We start from the raw sequence: 16,284 nt of genomic DNA, 5'->3' as shown, positions 1-16,284 counted from the left end.
GTTAAAGCGCAGCTTTACGCTTGTCTTATTATATGTCTTATTGCTCATCGTCATAAATTAAAATGAGTACGCATGACAGATGAGCGGGACTCTGCAAAATAAAGCTTGAAACTCTGACCAATGTGAGGAGAGTTTACTTACACAAGACTTGTTTTAGCTATTTTGGTCTGTTTAGAAACCAAGAACAACAACATTGTAACAATATGAAGCCCTGTTTCAGAACAAAACAATCAATCTACATGTGTGAAAGCACCCTAAATTACAGCCATTAACGATTTATATGATTTATGTATGGTTCTAGAACATGTGTTAGCTAAGTGATTTTACATTTGATATTCTCAATAGTATTTGTAAAGGAAACATATATTGGTCCTATATGTGCTGTTTACATATACCTCAATTAATATGGAAGCGAGTGCATCTGTGATGGATCTGCGACAGAAAAAGTACGGTTTTGGGAAACACTCATCACTACATCAATATTTCCCCAAAGATGCATTGTACTATGATAGTTTAGCCACAAGTTCCATCGTTGTTTGGGAAACGCACCCCAGATCGATTACATGTTTATACATGTTTACAATTCAAAATGTAATGACTTAATTGAACCGAAAAGCTCCCCTGCATCTTTTATTCAGTTTTTATTCAGCGTTTAACAAGCAGTAGTTACCTTAATATAACTGAAGCTTCTTACTCATAAAATATTAATAATGCACCGCATATAAAGTCTTTGCTTAAACAGTAGAGATATGTCCTCATATAGTTAGTGTCCTCTAGTGCTTGTTCTTTCTGTGCATGAATTACTTTCATTCATAGTCATTTATTACAAATATAAAGAGCTCTCTTCCCGATGCTGTGTTTGGCTAAGCTAATTAGCTGAATGCAAGAGGCATATAATGAACATCAGCATTGCGCTGATTCAGGACGTGGTGTATTTGGTGTTGTGATTTTTACGCTTGAACGATCAAAGACAATTTGAGACCAATGCATAATTCTCATCTAAGTAGCATTTGCAAATGCAGTTGATCAGTTTATGGATCAAATCCTTCCTGGAGTCAAATCATGTGAGTCTGTGAATGTTGACACCTTTAAGGATGATTTACTGTTTCAATTTGCCTTGATGACAAAACCCATTGTGTCCACGGTCAATTAAATCCCAATCATTTATTGGAGAATTACTGGAGCTCAGCATCTAATACACAATGAAGTAGGGAACAAATATGAGTCTCTTACAGAACCCCATAAAAGGCTGTGATGACCTTTTAGATTCCTAGGATGAGTAATGATAAATTGTTCAAATTTAATCAGGGTAACTTAAAAAAAAAAAGTAAAAAGAGCATGATCAACAAAAACCAAAAGACTTATAGGTCTGCATAGAAAGTTGGCATGTAATTAAAAGAAATGTAAGATTTATGGAGAAACACAGAGGTTTGGTCTCTGTCCAAGTGTAAACTCAATTTTTATCTTTCACCCAAATAACCTGCTGAACCTTTTGTAGTTTTATAGTAAGGTATTAAACTGGAAGAAGAACCATCTTTACTATGTATGTTGTGTAAATCTAGGTCCCGGTCCATCAGCGGAGCCTCTTCTGGTCTGTCCACTAGTCCCCTCAGCAGTCCTCGGGTAAGTTATTTGTTTTACTTGGAGAGTCTGGTTGTTATAAAGCCAACCGGTGGAGCATCTATCTATCAGAATGTCAGTTGAAGAAAAGCTCTTGGCTACACACATTCAGCATGAATATATGCATAGTTTGCACAATCCAGGGGTCTTCAATGTGTGCTACTGCAGTGGGTCCAATAATTATTGTTTGATCTCAATCAATTTTTTGATCTCAATCAATTTTTTTTCTAAGAAATTAAAATATATTGAACAAATTTTAGTAATACAGTAATTCAACTTCAACCAAAGTTAAATTTCTGTAGTGTGTTGTTTCCATTTTCATTAAGTAAATGTACCATACAAATATTATATATGAAGCTCTCATTCATCTTATTCTCCGCATATGAGCAAGCGCAGCCATTTGAATCTTTTTGGCTCGAGACTTCCGGTGTCATTCACTTCCATTCATTTTTAGATGTTTAAAAACAGCTCATTTTGCTGCTTGATGTTGCAAACTGATATTTTCTTATTATATTATTCTACTTTGTCTGTATTATCATGAAAACACTTGTTTGTAGAGCAAGTAGTTTGATCATTTTCTGTCGTTTATTATTTCTAGTCATTTCTCCTATAGAAACCTCAATCGGAAGTTCTAAAACAATCGCAAAAGAAGCACAATTCTGTATTGAAGAATAAAGTCAATAGATACATTTAATAATATATTTTTTTTATGTAATAAGGATCTATTAAATCAATCAAACCTGGCATTAAATGAATTTTGTAGTGCTTTTTTCCTTCAAAGAATTTTTGTTACTGCAGTGGATCGAATCTTTCTGAAAAAATCTAAATATGTACTAGACAAATTCTAGTATTGCAGTACTTCAACAAAAGTGAAATTATTAAAGTCTGTTGTTTCCGTATTAGTATACATATAACACAAGTATTATATATGAAACTCTTATAAATACTTTTATAAAATAAAATATATCCAATAGTGATCCATTAAATTAATCAAATGTGGCATTAAATGATATTGTAATGTCTTTTTTTCCATCAAAGAATTTAACATTTCCATAAGAAATAATAAGCATCATCTGTTTTAAAAATGAGCATTTGCAGCTGGAAATTCAGCTTTGCAGGAATGAATTACATTTAAAATATTTTAAAGTATATACATATTTCAAAATATCACTGTATTTTCATTGTGTGTAATTGTTGGACTGTGTTGTACTTTTGAATGGCAGTGCACATTAATATGGTAGCAAACTCATGGTATTATAAGCCTGGTTCTAAAATATAGAATAAGGACACTTTGTTTTGGTGTCCACTATGAAGTCTGTATTGGTTTAAATATGGTTGAAGACCCCTGATATAATGCAATATATATATGATGAATGAACAAGGATGTATTTTATGTGTTTTATTAAATAGGAAAAGCTGATTACATTTCACCTTAAGTCCAAAAATGTCAGCAAATCACTGTCTGTCCCTAGCGATCCACCTTTACTACTTCAAGCCCAATCAGTCTAGCATACTTAGCATAATTACTTCTAATCTATGCCCGGTTCACAGGCTTGTTGCCTTGAAATATCACTAATGGCTTGTTAAAATCCCTTGAAAATCCCTGGTTCCTCGCTAACAGTGAAGCCTCTGTATTCAGCCAGCTTTTACACTTGATTTGTTTAAAGAGGCTAACCGATTACAAATCCACTACTAAGACCTCCCAATATGCAGTCCTTGAGTTACTGTACAGCACATGGAGGAATTCCCTACAGGATTCATCCCAGAGTCAATCCTGAATCCGACCTGATCACATAGTGTGCAGTTTGAAATGTTGTACTTCTGGAGAACGGCTGCAGCATTGCCCTTTCACTGATGAAAATGCCTCACGTAGAGAACAGGCTTGGTGGAAGTAATTCGAATTAGTCTGTGAAGAACTCTTGATACAGCTCATCTGAGATTAGTTTTACTGCTCAGACATAGACTTAAAGGTTTGTCATGGAAGAATCTTCCCTGCGGTATGAAAGAGCTTTAAAAATTCATTTATAGCATTGGCGCTCTTCTTTATGCCTGTGCTGCGGTTGCAGCTGCTACCGTTAATACTCCATTGTATTTCTTTTTGATGTTTTACAATATGCTTGATGAGCTTTCTTTCACTGATTATAATCACACTCTTCACTGTTAGTGGCCCATATTGTATCAATCCCCCGTTTCTGACCCAATTATTACTATTAGCGTCATCTGTCAAACGGCATCCTCATATCATACCTCCAGCAGCAGCATTGTACTCTATGCTCTGTTCAATGGTCAACTGCACTTATCTTCACTAGCCATTTTGTTAGTGTGGCGCTATTGTCTTGAAAAACTCGTTGTGAAGTCATCATACATGTTTGTGACTTTTGTCACATATTCCATAACACAGCTACCTAATAAAGGTGCTTATTTTCAAATGAATTGAGGTATTCTGACAATAGCGTCCTTTAAAGCAAAGCTCATGTGCCTTGCTCAGATTTCCTGCTTGCTTAGCCAACGCTGACAACACCTCCTTTAATTTCAACCCAGAGCTTTTGTTGCTAATTTCTGTTGCTGGTTTTGATTTGTTTTGGTGAACACTGGTTTGGGGACATTTTATTTCCTCTGTCTTGTTGCCTCTTGGCTGGTTGTGCTAATGGCATGTTTTTTTTCTTTCTTTCTTTCTGCATTTCCTCCCTCACCTCTCATCACCGGTGCCTTGTTCACCATCCTTTCATGTTTGGTGTCGGTGTGTGTGTGCGTCTGCGCCATAATGCCTGTTTACTACGGGGCCGTGTGTTGTGTGTTTGGGCTCTTTAAATGCTGCTGGCTTTGTGCATGCGCTCCTCCAGCCCATGCGGCGGTTCGCTGTTCCTCCACAATCCTCAGACCTCACATATTCACCCAACCACAGCCCTACCCACGCGCCTGTGGCCCGGCTGAACGGCACAGGGCCTCACTCCCCCAAAATATTTCTACCAAAGACAGCTGCCGATCAACTCAACAACAAAACCCAGACCCTTCCAGCCAAGCCCAAAGTTGCAGACAAGCCCCTGCAGGCCACCCGGTCCAACCCGCTTCCTAACAGCACGCCTGTGCCACCGGTGGCCAAGTCTGAACCTTCTACGCCCTGCCAACCCCTGCCCCCGCAGATACCCGGCAGCCCGAAAATACGGCGGCCACCACTCACAGTGCCGCCCAAGCTCTCTGTACCGCTTTCACCCCTTTCACCCATCCGGCTTCACCACCTTCACCCGCTGGCCGGGACTGACCACAACGGCAAATCTATCCCCACCATACAGGTTACACCCCACCCCTCTCCCAGGGGCAGCCCATTGCCAACTCCGAAAGGAACACCGGTGCACACGCCTAAGGAGAGCCCAGCCGGGACCCCCAGCCCAACGCCACCCCCCAGCCCCTCTATTGGAGGCATGCCATGGAGAACACGTCTCAACTCCATTAAAAACAGCTTCCTCGGCTCACCACGCTTCCACCGCAGGAAACTACAAGGTATCTTTTTCAAACCTGCCCCAGGGCAATCTGCTATTTAGATTAAATCTGACTCATTTACCTTGACATGGTGTTAATTTGCGTGTGTGTTTTCTGTCATTAAATAAACAGAAAAGGTTGTATCACTTTAAAATACAGCCTAATTACTGTATTAATATTAATTAATTATTAATAATTAATTAATATTAATACTTTTTAATTAACTAATAATAAACAATACTTGCAGCATTTATTTAAAATGTGCAAATCACCTTTCATACAGTGCGATCCAGAGTTTTAAGTATGAAAGTGCAGCATGTTTAAAGTTATTATCTCTAAAAAGAAAGAGTCAACTCAAAGTCATTAAACAGGTCATTCCCAGTTCGTATTCAAAGGCATTACATTACGGCATCTTAGTGTAACATTGCCTGCCCACTTGTTACGTGCACAGATCCAGGATAACTTATAGGCTAACAGGATAACTCTCCCTCAAAGAGTGTAGCAGATTCTAGAGGATCGGATTGCATCATGTTATAAAGAAGCTGTGCTCTGCACTGTAAAGGAAAATCCTTTTTTTAATGCCTTAAGATGATGCTGTGAGAAATCAATAGTTAAAGCTGATTTTCACAATAGTACCACAGTAGTATATGCCCAAACTTATGTTATGATGCTGACATTTTACTGACGACTGCAACAGCAAACCTACCCTATAACATAGGATTCGCCGACCAGTTATTATTAAATAAATGAACTGTAAGGTTTAATTTCAATCATGAACTTGGTTCATTACACATTGGGGCACTGAAGGTAACATGAAAGTGTCCTTATTAGGTAAGTTTTACATGGACACCAATAATCCGATTGTATTATGATTAAGACAATACTCTGATTAGAGCAGGGGTGGGCAAACTCGGTCCTGGAGGGTTGGTGTCCTGCATAGTTTAGCTGCAACACTAATCAAACACACCTGAACTTGCTAATCAGTGTCTTCAAGATTGCTAAAAGCAGGTGTGTGTGATTAGAGTTGGAGCAAAACTGTGCAGGACACCAGCCCTCCAGGACCCACCCCTGGATTAGATTAGTTTGCCCACCCCTGGATTAGAGGCTAACATGTAAACATCGATTTTTGATCATTTTAATCCGACTAAAGTCATCATCGAGCAGAACAGAAATCTAATCAAATTCCATTAAAACAACACTCTTCCAGCAGTTTATACTCGCATTCAATATCTATTTTGTCATAGGGGGCGTGCATGAAATGTTCCTGAGTGAAAGTGAAAGTGCCAAACTGCAAAAATGAAACTCCCGAAACTACATGAAACTTCAGGGGAAGTGTAGATTGTGTGGTGACATAATGATGTTAGTTAAATTATGTGATATAAAATGTAAAACAAGATCATAAAAGAAACATTCTAAAAGCAACTCATGTAAACATCTTAATCATATTATTCTTATTTAGATTAAGGCAAATAATTTCATTACTGACATCCATGTAAACTTAATCATTGTGCAACATCAAAACTGGAATTTACGAATAATGACATATATGATTTTTTAGACATACTCATTTGTATAATGGATTTAAAAGGACATTATAGATACCTATTTAAATTGTTTCATATACCAGCAGCATTTCAACCATTAATTATTTATAAATGTTTGCGTAATTGTTTTGTACCTGTGTAATTATGTTGATTAATGTTTATTACCAAAAAAAAAAAAAAAGAAAAAGTATCTCATTCATCATTATGTTGTATGATTTGGTTCATTCAGGCTTTGTGCTTCAGAATTCCATTAGAGGAACATAGTGAGCATCACTGCTTTCAGACTTGTATGATACATTGTGGGAAAATTCAGGGAGTTAACATTGTCAATGATGACAGACTTGCTGATCAGTGCCCTGTTCACTAGTTATTGTCTAGAAATGTGTCAGTTAATAGTGAATGTTTATCGTTTTTACTCAGAGTCACAATGAAAAATCGAGCAATATGTTGACGTACAAACTGCAGTGCTTTATCAATACCTTACTGCACTGGGCATACACATATGCAATTACTGCTTGCTTTAAAATTGCATAAACTGTAATCCAGTAATGGTAATAGACTTCCTGTTTTCGACACGTACTAGATTATCGGCCAAGCACTGCAAATTAGTATTCGGCAAAGTATTCGGTTTGGGAAAATTAATTGCTAAATAAATCATACAGTATAGTAGTTATTGGGATATTTAGGTATATTTAAATGCATATTATAAGATAATGAAAGTGTTTTTTTATGTCTTGCATGCAAGTCAGCCTGTTTTAAAGAACTGAAATAGAATGCCACATTGACCCTCTAAAAGCTGCTCTAAAGTCCAGCACAGAGCATGTTTCTTATGCACTTGCAGGTCCAAACTTTTACACATTGCTTAATACACACAATATCTATTATATCTTAATACACACAGTAATGTATCTTTACAAATGAAAAAATTAAGGATTAAAATGTTACAAAATGTATTATTTTATACATAAATATAAAAAACACTACCTCCATGCCTTCTTCATGCTTACATGCTTTTTTCAGTTAATTTGTGACAATTTGCATTTGTATGATGCTATTGTTATTATTATTATTATTATTATTATTATTATTATTATTATTATTATTATTATTATTATTATTATTATTATTATTATTATTATTGTTATTATCATTGTTATTATGCATATTTATAATTGTTTTAATAAAAGCTTGGATTTGTCCACGTGTCAGGTTTTGAAGTCATTTGCATCTGTATGAGGTATAAGAATAGGATGTGTGTTTGGATATAACCTCTTAACCACACTTTGTTATTATTGTTTATTGATTTGTTTGCTTGAAATTAGAACTGAATTTGAGTGGAGTGCGTACAACACCATTTTCTTATTCACGAAAATAAAGGTGTAAAGAGTAAAGTAAAGAGAAAGTAAAGAGGCTGAATGGAGGAGGCTTGCTTGTTTTCACACTTTAGACTTTGTGCCTAGATCGTTAAAATAGAGCTCTCTGACTTCAATCAATTCATTAATAAATGAATAAATAAATAATACTTTAAGTTTCTTTGTTTTGTTCCACAGAAGAAATAGCTTTCTAGTTTGAAATAACATAAGGACAAGTAAATAATTAAAAAATGGTTATTATTTGTTCGTTGAATTTTGCTTTAGGGTTCATAAAAATAGTAGAATGACACAGTTAAATAAGTAAATTCTGACAACAAGATATCTAATAATACCAATGTCATATGCATCCCTAATAAATGATAGTTATGTATATCACTAAAGCATAAGCACCAAATTATGCTAGTTAATTATTTTTATTACGGTTTTCAGTTGACATGTTTTCTCATAGTGAGAGATATTCTCTAAGGACTGATTTTTTCACAGATTGCTGGGTAATAAACTCAGCGATACTCCATTATCAGCTCTATCTGACGATATATCTAGTTATGATAATGAAGACTGCACAAGCATCTCCTTCACCTCCAGCTGTTCTTCTTTCGCTCTTCCACCGGTGAGAGGATCAGATGAGCTGATAGTAGGGGGGGTTGAATTACTCTTAATCTCTGCAGGTTTGGAGTAATTAGCTGTGGTTAATCAGCATTCCCCTCCTCAGGTTGTGAATGGCTAATCTCTCTGGATACAGAGAATGATGCAAATTCCACTGAGGCTTGTTTGCTTTGTCTCTTCCCAGTTCCCACACAAGAGGAGATGTCCAGCCTAACACCAGAGTCTTCCCCCGAGTAAGTATTAACTATTCCCCAAGACAGTCAAGTCACATATGCAGCTTTATTAAATCCGGGAATGTGAAAGAAGCATTAAAATAATTCTCAATTATAATTTGAATTAAAATAAATGCCCATTCAATACTCATTATTTTACCAAATGTGTGGCTAAATGATTCCCCTTTTGCATTAACCTGAGCTCATTTTGAGTCAAATCATCAACACTTAATTAAAGCTTGTTTAATTGTGACACATAACTTTTGCACTTTATACTTCCCTTTTCTCCTAATTTTATTAGGAGTTGAAAAGAGCTTTACAGCTAAAGTTAATGTGCTGGCCCAAACAGCGTTCCTGGCCCCATTAGCCTACAGTAGTTTGTTGCTGGAGTTATTATGAGGGAATAGTTCGTCATGAATAATTCAGTGTTTTAGTTCCACTTAGCTTCACAAAGCAGCAGCACGGTGGAAACTTCTGGAGTGTTTTTCTCTTATCCCTCTGTTGTTTTTTAAGTTCTTGGTGAGATAGTCACAGTATGTTGCGCTGGCTCAAAGATGGCCTTGATAGTCACTGACTGTGGTAAAATCCCAGCGATTTCAAGCAGGGCTGAGAAATGAGCCATATGCCAGTATTCAAACCTTCACAAAGGCTTTTGTCTATAGAAATGTTTTACGAACTTAGTTGTCAGCTGATCCAGTATGACAACAAACCCTGTCATGTTCATTAGTTTAATCTACAATATCACATGCAAGCATGTCAGTTAAAATAATTAAACACCATTTTTTGTTTAGGTTTGCATGGTGTTGCACATTATATGGTCATTTATCATTTAAGTTTTGAATTGTTTGACAGTCTGTGTCACAAGTCCTACGTGTTTTTATTGCTATGTCCAAAAGACATCAGCTTACTGACAGCTTACTAAGTCCCATCTGGACAGCTTTCAGTGTTGTGTGTTTTACTTTGAGAGAAAATTCAGCCAAGCTCTCATGGAAAAGTCTAAAATATTCCTAAGAATTGCTTTATTTACTTTAGCCAGGAACTGTCAGGGGGAACCTTTGCTGTCATGATGTTATTTTGAAGTCGTTTGATAGCACGACAATCTTCTTCCCACCAAAATTCACTTTTGGTGTAGCTGAAATGTGTAGAGAACTGTTCAAAATGAGTAACAAACTTTTTTTTTCAGCAAAATCACATCAATTTAATAACAAGTTACAGGACAAGACATTTAAAATTTTGCAAGATTTATTTGTCAAAAAATTGCTGTTCAGTAATTCTGAAATAAATATCTTTTTCACAAAATATATAATAAAAGGTAAACTTTTTCAACATAGTTAACTATATAAAATGTTATGGGCTATTTGCACAGCTAGAGTTTTAAAGCCAACGATAAACTTCTGGTGAAAGCTTAATGTGACTATTTTAAATTTCATAAGGTTGCTTTTACAGCATCGATGTTGTAATGTTATTACAGTCAGTTAAATAGACTTAAGCGTTCATTAAGTTGTTCAAGCGTTAAACGAGATGAAAGATCGTTGTGCTAGTGAGGTAAGTAGCAACAGGCTAGTGCAGAAATTCCATTGAAAATACTGTGGTAAAAAACTGTCATATTTTAAAGACATGGAAGGGGAAAAAGGAATTTAATGTAGTGCTACTTGTCTGATCTGAGACCCACTTCATATCGTATATCAAACAGGATGTGAAGAGTGCTGATTTTTAAAGAAATCAGATCTCAAAATTTTGTACAATTTTGTAATGGAAAAACAGTTCGCCGAAAGCCCTTGAGCTGCCTGACTGAAAATTAAAAGTCTGTGTGCATATAGCCCATTGCGTGACAAATAAGCCATTATATTTGAAATTATTTCTAAAAGAATTATGTGACAGTAAAGTAAGACATGCTTAATAAATGTCTGGTTTACTCATGTGTATTTTTTTAGGCTTGCCAAAAAATCTTGGTTTGGAAATTTTATTAACCTGGAAAAGGAGGAGCAGATCTTTGTGGTGATTCGGGATAAGCCTCTGAGCTCCATCAAAGCAGATATTGTCCATGCCTTTCTCTCTGTAAGTTTCCATCTACTCACCCTACCTGTCAAAACCTGTTTGACTTTTTGACATTCATGAGGCTTAACATATTAAAAAGTATTGAAAATGTGCACTATATTACAAGTCTTCCAAACTCACGATTGCTCTGTGTGACAACAGAACAGGGATATAATTAGTTTTGCACTGATAGTCTTCTGCTCTAGTGAGCAATGAGTCATTTAGTTCATGCAAGACATTCAGACCAGTTATGTGAACTGTATCCATTGACTAAGTTTAAAAGATCTGACTCCGGGATACATTTAATAAAATTTTAAATCACTTAACTTATGAAAGCATGTACTTAGATGTCGAGATTTTCAGTTGATAACAAACTTAAATTTTTGGATTTTAACACGTTACAAAGCAGTCATATTGACCATTTTTATAACATTTTAATGAGCTTTGAGCGGCTTCTTTATTGCTATGAAAGTAAATTAGAATCTTGAAAATGAATAAGTCATGAGTAGGCCCACATGGAATCTGCCCCTGATTTTTTTGTCTATAACGTAGTTCATTTCATTACTTATGTTAATGTGTGTAAAAATATATTCATTCAGTTTTATATTAATTTCAGTAATAGTATTGAATACTATGTAAATGTTTAGATGGTTCATGTACTAAACAGTTTGTAAATTCATATTTTCAGTTTTTGTTTTTGTACATATGAATTGGATTTGAATTGTAAATATTAAAGGTAAAAAGTTATTTTTTTAATTATTTAATATTTTAGTTACTGTACTCTCAAAACCATTCTGTGTAAATCTGCAGATTTTTTTTTTTTGTTTGTAAACAATGCAGGTTGTGTGGTGGGTCAGTGGTTAGCACTGTCGCCTCATTGCAAGACGATTGTTGGTTCGAGCACTGGCTGGGGCAGTTGGCATTTCTTATGGAGTTTGCATGAACATTCAATTCAATTCAATACTATGGAATCAGTTTAGTCTCAAAAGAAATTCACGCAAAAGACACGATGTACACATGCTTAGCCAAATTCACGTGCATAAAATCAAATTCACGTGCGTAAAATATTTATTTAAATTCACAAAAAATGTTCACGTGCTCAAAATAAAAATACATTTTCATAAAATACGTTTCACAAATGCAAAACACCATTTGCAAATGTATGAGAGTGTACAAAAAGTTTTGAATGTTTAAAACTTGCGAGTTTATCCTGAATGAGAATGTGCAAATCCTCTTTCACGTACGACTCCCCCTGGATACGTGTGTGAGTATTTTTGAGACTTTCCTGCCAGAGGCAGGGTAACTCGTACCTTTCAGCCAATCAGATGAGAGCTGTAGTCAATGACACCAACTCTGCGCTTCATTTGTGCAGACTGTTTCTCTCCAGCATGGCGAACGGAGAAAGCAGCAGTCCCAGTCGCAATTTTTTAATTTATTTAATTATTTGACCATAGCCTCACTCTTTTTATCCATTATTTTGCCGCAGCTCCGCTCTTCTTATTTATTGTCTCGCAGCCTCATGAGCAGAATGTAGCCTGCAGAATGATGAAATATCATTCCGGTAATGCAAGCACAACAGTACCATTGTGGTCTAGCGGTCAGCACGTTGCGTTACCAAGCCTCCGACCCGTGTTCGATCCTCACCAGAGATTAACTTTTTTATTTTTTTCATTTTTATTGTAAAAACATATATCTATATATACATATATATATTATATCCAATGAATGTACACAAGCTGCTGTTGTGCTTTAGTAATATAATATGTAGAATATAAATATAACATTAATACTTTTTGGAATATTTTTAACACAAATCGAGCCTCTGGGATAATTTCAAACATGTTTGATGCCACTCAGGATTTCAATCTGCCCTCCAACTTACAGCCGCATCACTGAAGAGAAGAGCTGAGGAGAATCGCGTCAGTTTTAATAAATTAGGTTTTAAATTTTTTAAGTCTATAGAGACTTTGCAGAATAAAAATGCTAAATCATTTCAGTAGGTGGCACATACAGATCAGTAATGAGAACCAGTGATGAGACATTCCAAACGCATACGTAATCAAAACTGAAACTAACAGAACACACGACACTAGCAAAATAAAACATTGTATTTAATGCTGAAAGAAAGTCAACCAGTTTAACATATCATACCACATTCACAATAGCCTTATTAATTTAATTAGGCTATAATGTCCTTGACCACCAGCAAATCAGAATCTTCAACTGGACATCACTTTAGTTCTTTGTTCAGAGTCGCTGCCTCAGTCAATCAAATCCAATCAAATGAAGATTACAGCTCAGACTACATTGGTTTTAACCCGATTTATGCCTGATTTTCACCTTCTGGGAAAAGGAGATGAATAAGTTTACTATAGCTCGTGATAAGCAATAAAACACTTAGTTTATGTTGTCATATTTTCATTGTAAATTTTTTAGTTTCTAGTTTAATAAACAAAAATATACTCATAAGCATCATTTAAAATGATTATTTATATAATTATTACGGAATGATAGGGTATATTCTACATATTATATTACTAAAGCACAACAGCAGCTTGTGTACATTCATTGGATATAATCAGGGCCAGATAGGGACTCCTTTTCAGCCCTGGAGTTTCAAGCCTTTGACCGGCCCACCTTAGTTCACGACTGACTATATTAAAATAAGATCACTTCCAAGTCAGTTTCTAATTACACTATTAAGTCTTTTTAAAGAAAACAGCTGCTTTAGAACTTCAAATGTTCAACAACCTTACAGTTTTATATGTCTTAACAATAAAAATGAAAAAAAAAAAAAGTTAATCTCTGGTGAGAATCGAACACGGGTCGGCAGCTTGTTAATGCAACTCGCTGACCGCTAGACCACAATGGCACTGCTGTGCTTGAATTACCTGCTCATGAGGCTGTGAGACAAGCTGCAAAATATTGGATAAAAAGAGTGAGGCTATGGTCAAATAATTAAATAAATGAAAAAAGTGCGACTGCTGCTTTCTCCGTTCGTCATGCTGGAGAGTCTGCACAAATGAAGCGCAGAGTTGGTGTCATTGACTACAGCTCTCATCTTATTGGCTGAAAGGTACGAGTTACTCTGCCTCTGGCAGGAAAGTCTCAAAAATACTCACACACGTACGTGAAAGAGGATTTGCACATTCTCATTCAGGATAAACTCGCAAGTTTTAAACATTCAAAACTTTTTGTACACTCTTATACATTTGCAAATGGTGTTTTGCATTTGTGAAACGTATTTTATGAAAATGTATTTTTATTTTGAGCACGTGAACATTTTTTGTGAATATAAATAAATATTTTACGCACGTGAATTTGATTTTATGCACGTGAATTTGGCTACGCATGTGTACATCGTGTCTTTTGCATGAATTTCTTTTGAGACTAAACTGATTCCATACAATTCATCTTTATTTCTATAGCGCTTTTACAATGTAGATTGTGTCAAAGCAGCTTAACATAGAATTTCTAGTAGACTGAAACTGTGTCAGTTCAGTTTTCATAGTTGAAGTTCAGGTTAGTTCAGTTCAGTGTGGTTTAAATTTCACTGCTGAAAGTCCAAACACTGAAGAGCAAATCCATCGATGTGCAGCTCCATGAGTCCCAAACCAAGCAAGCCTAGTGGCGACAGTGGCTAGGACTTCTTCAATTGACGAAAGTGAAGGAAAAAAAAAAACTTGAGAGAAAGCAGGCTCAAATTCATATTTGCATCGGTGTTTCCCAGTACTGGGTTACAGTTATTCCCCAAGTGACCCCTGATAAAGAAAGGTACTAAACCGGAGGAAAATGAATTAATGAATTAATGAATGAATGAATGAATGCACAGAAAATAGCAAAACTAATTTGAAGATTCTGTCTGGTTCTGAATGTATTTCTAAAGATATGTCCATATAATTCCAGAGATTTCATTTTGTGGTGAATCATCCCTTCAAGATGTTTAATACTTCTTTCATCAGATTCCCAGCCTCAGCCACAGTGTGGTGTCTCAGACGAGTTTCCGGGCAGAATACAAGTCCACGGCCGGCCCCACAGTGTTCCAGAAACCAGTGAAGTTCCAGGTGGACATCACCTACACCGAAAGCATGGCTGCCACCAAGGAGAACGGCATCTACTCTGTCACTTTCACACTGCTCTCAGGTAACCATGGTGACAGCGAGATGCCCATTCTGATGTCATAACCCCGCCAGCAGCCATTCAAATTGCTGAAGAAACTGTGCATGTGTGTGTTTAGGTGGTTTACAAAGACCAAATTGTACACTGCCTGACAAAAGTCAGATCCCAGTTGTAATAGCAACAAATAATAACTCAACTTCTAGTTGATCATTTGGAAAAGTGGCAGAAGGTAAATTTTTCAGATGAATCATCTGTTGAACTGCATCACAATCATCACAAATACTGCAGAAGGCATAAGACCCAAGGCATAGACCCAAGATTCTCATAGAAATCAGTCAAGTTTGGTGAAGGAACAATCATGGTTTAGGGTTACATTCAGTATGGGGGTGTGCGAGAGATCTGCAGAGTGGATAGCAACATCAACAGCCTGAGGTATAAAGACATTTGTGCTGTCCATTACATTACACGCCACAGGAGAAGGCATTTTTTTTTTGCAAGATAGCGCTCCTCATACTTCAGCCAAGGTCAAGGTGCTCCAGGATTAGCTAGTCCAGTCACCAGATATGAACGTTATTGACCAAGTCTAAGGTAAGATGAAGAAGGAGGCATTGAAGATGAATCCAAAGAATCTTGATGAACTCTGGGAGTCCTGCAAGAACGTTTCTTTTCCATTCCAGATGACTTTATTAATAAGTGATTTGAGTCATTGCAGAGATGTTTGGATGCAGTCCTCCAAGATCATTTGAGTCAGACACAATATTCATTCTTTTTCCACTGCACCATGACTTTATATTCTATACTGCACATTATTTCTAAGTGACAAGACTTTTGTCTAAGCAAAGTCAGAGCTTACTTTTCTAATTAAATCATTCAAAATCAAGACATGATCTTATTTTATTTTGGTAAAATAAGTATAATCTAGAGGCCTTTACCTTTCATATAAGCCACTTCTGATACCAAAATGATCAACTAGTAGTCAAGTTATTATTTTTTGTTCCTAAAACTTGGATAGACGACAAGACTTTTGTCAGGTAGTGTATGATGTCATGGGTGTGACTTGTTCTCTTGTTCTCAATGAAGGTGGTTTAGGAAGACACCTTGTGTCCTTCAAAAACACTTAAAAATTATACTTAACAGAGTCCTTTAACATTCAAAATGTGCCACAGGTTTCCTGACAGGGTTGGTTTAGGGATAGGGTAAAGCCATATAATAAGTGTTTCTAGAGTACGCTTATGGAGTGTCTTCATAAACCATATATACAAGTATGTGTGTGTGGGTGATGGAGAGGCTGCT

General features: G+C 36.1%; 1 protein-coding gene across 23 annotated transcripts in view; it reads left to right on the top strand.

The window, feature by feature from the left end:
- The window catches only part of brsk2b (BR serine/threonine kinase 2b), a 271,162-nt gene that overhangs the window by 241,918 nt on the left and 12,960 nt on the right, over positions 1-16,284 (top strand). For 12 of the 23 annotated variants that reach the window (XM_073907278.1, XM_073907280.1, XM_001922173.8 and 9 more), the window contains 5 exons: positions 1,563-1,623; positions 4,914-5,121; positions 8,808-8,856; positions 10,770-10,893; positions 14,835-15,015. In XM_073907278.1, the coding sequence (XP_073763379.1) occupies positions 1,563-1,623; positions 4,914-5,121; positions 8,808-8,856; positions 10,770-10,893; positions 14,835-15,015 (623 nt within the window). Of the gene's footprint in view, positions 1-1,562; positions 1,624-4,463; positions 5,122-8,807; positions 8,857-10,769; positions 12,714-14,144; positions 15,016-16,284 lie in introns of those variants that run through there. The other 11 variants (XM_068222719.2, XM_073907269.1, XM_009303427.5 and 8 more) reach the window with 2 other exon arrangements.

The sequence above is a fragment of the Danio rerio genome, chromosome 7, assembly GCF_049306965.1.
Source record: "Danio rerio strain Tuebingen ecotype United States chromosome 7, GRCz12tu, whole genome shotgun sequence".
Classification (NCBI taxonomy): domain Eukaryota; kingdom Metazoa; phylum Chordata; class Actinopteri; order Cypriniformes; family Danionidae; genus Danio; species Danio rerio.
This window is presented reverse-complemented; position numbering and strand designations above follow the sequence as displayed.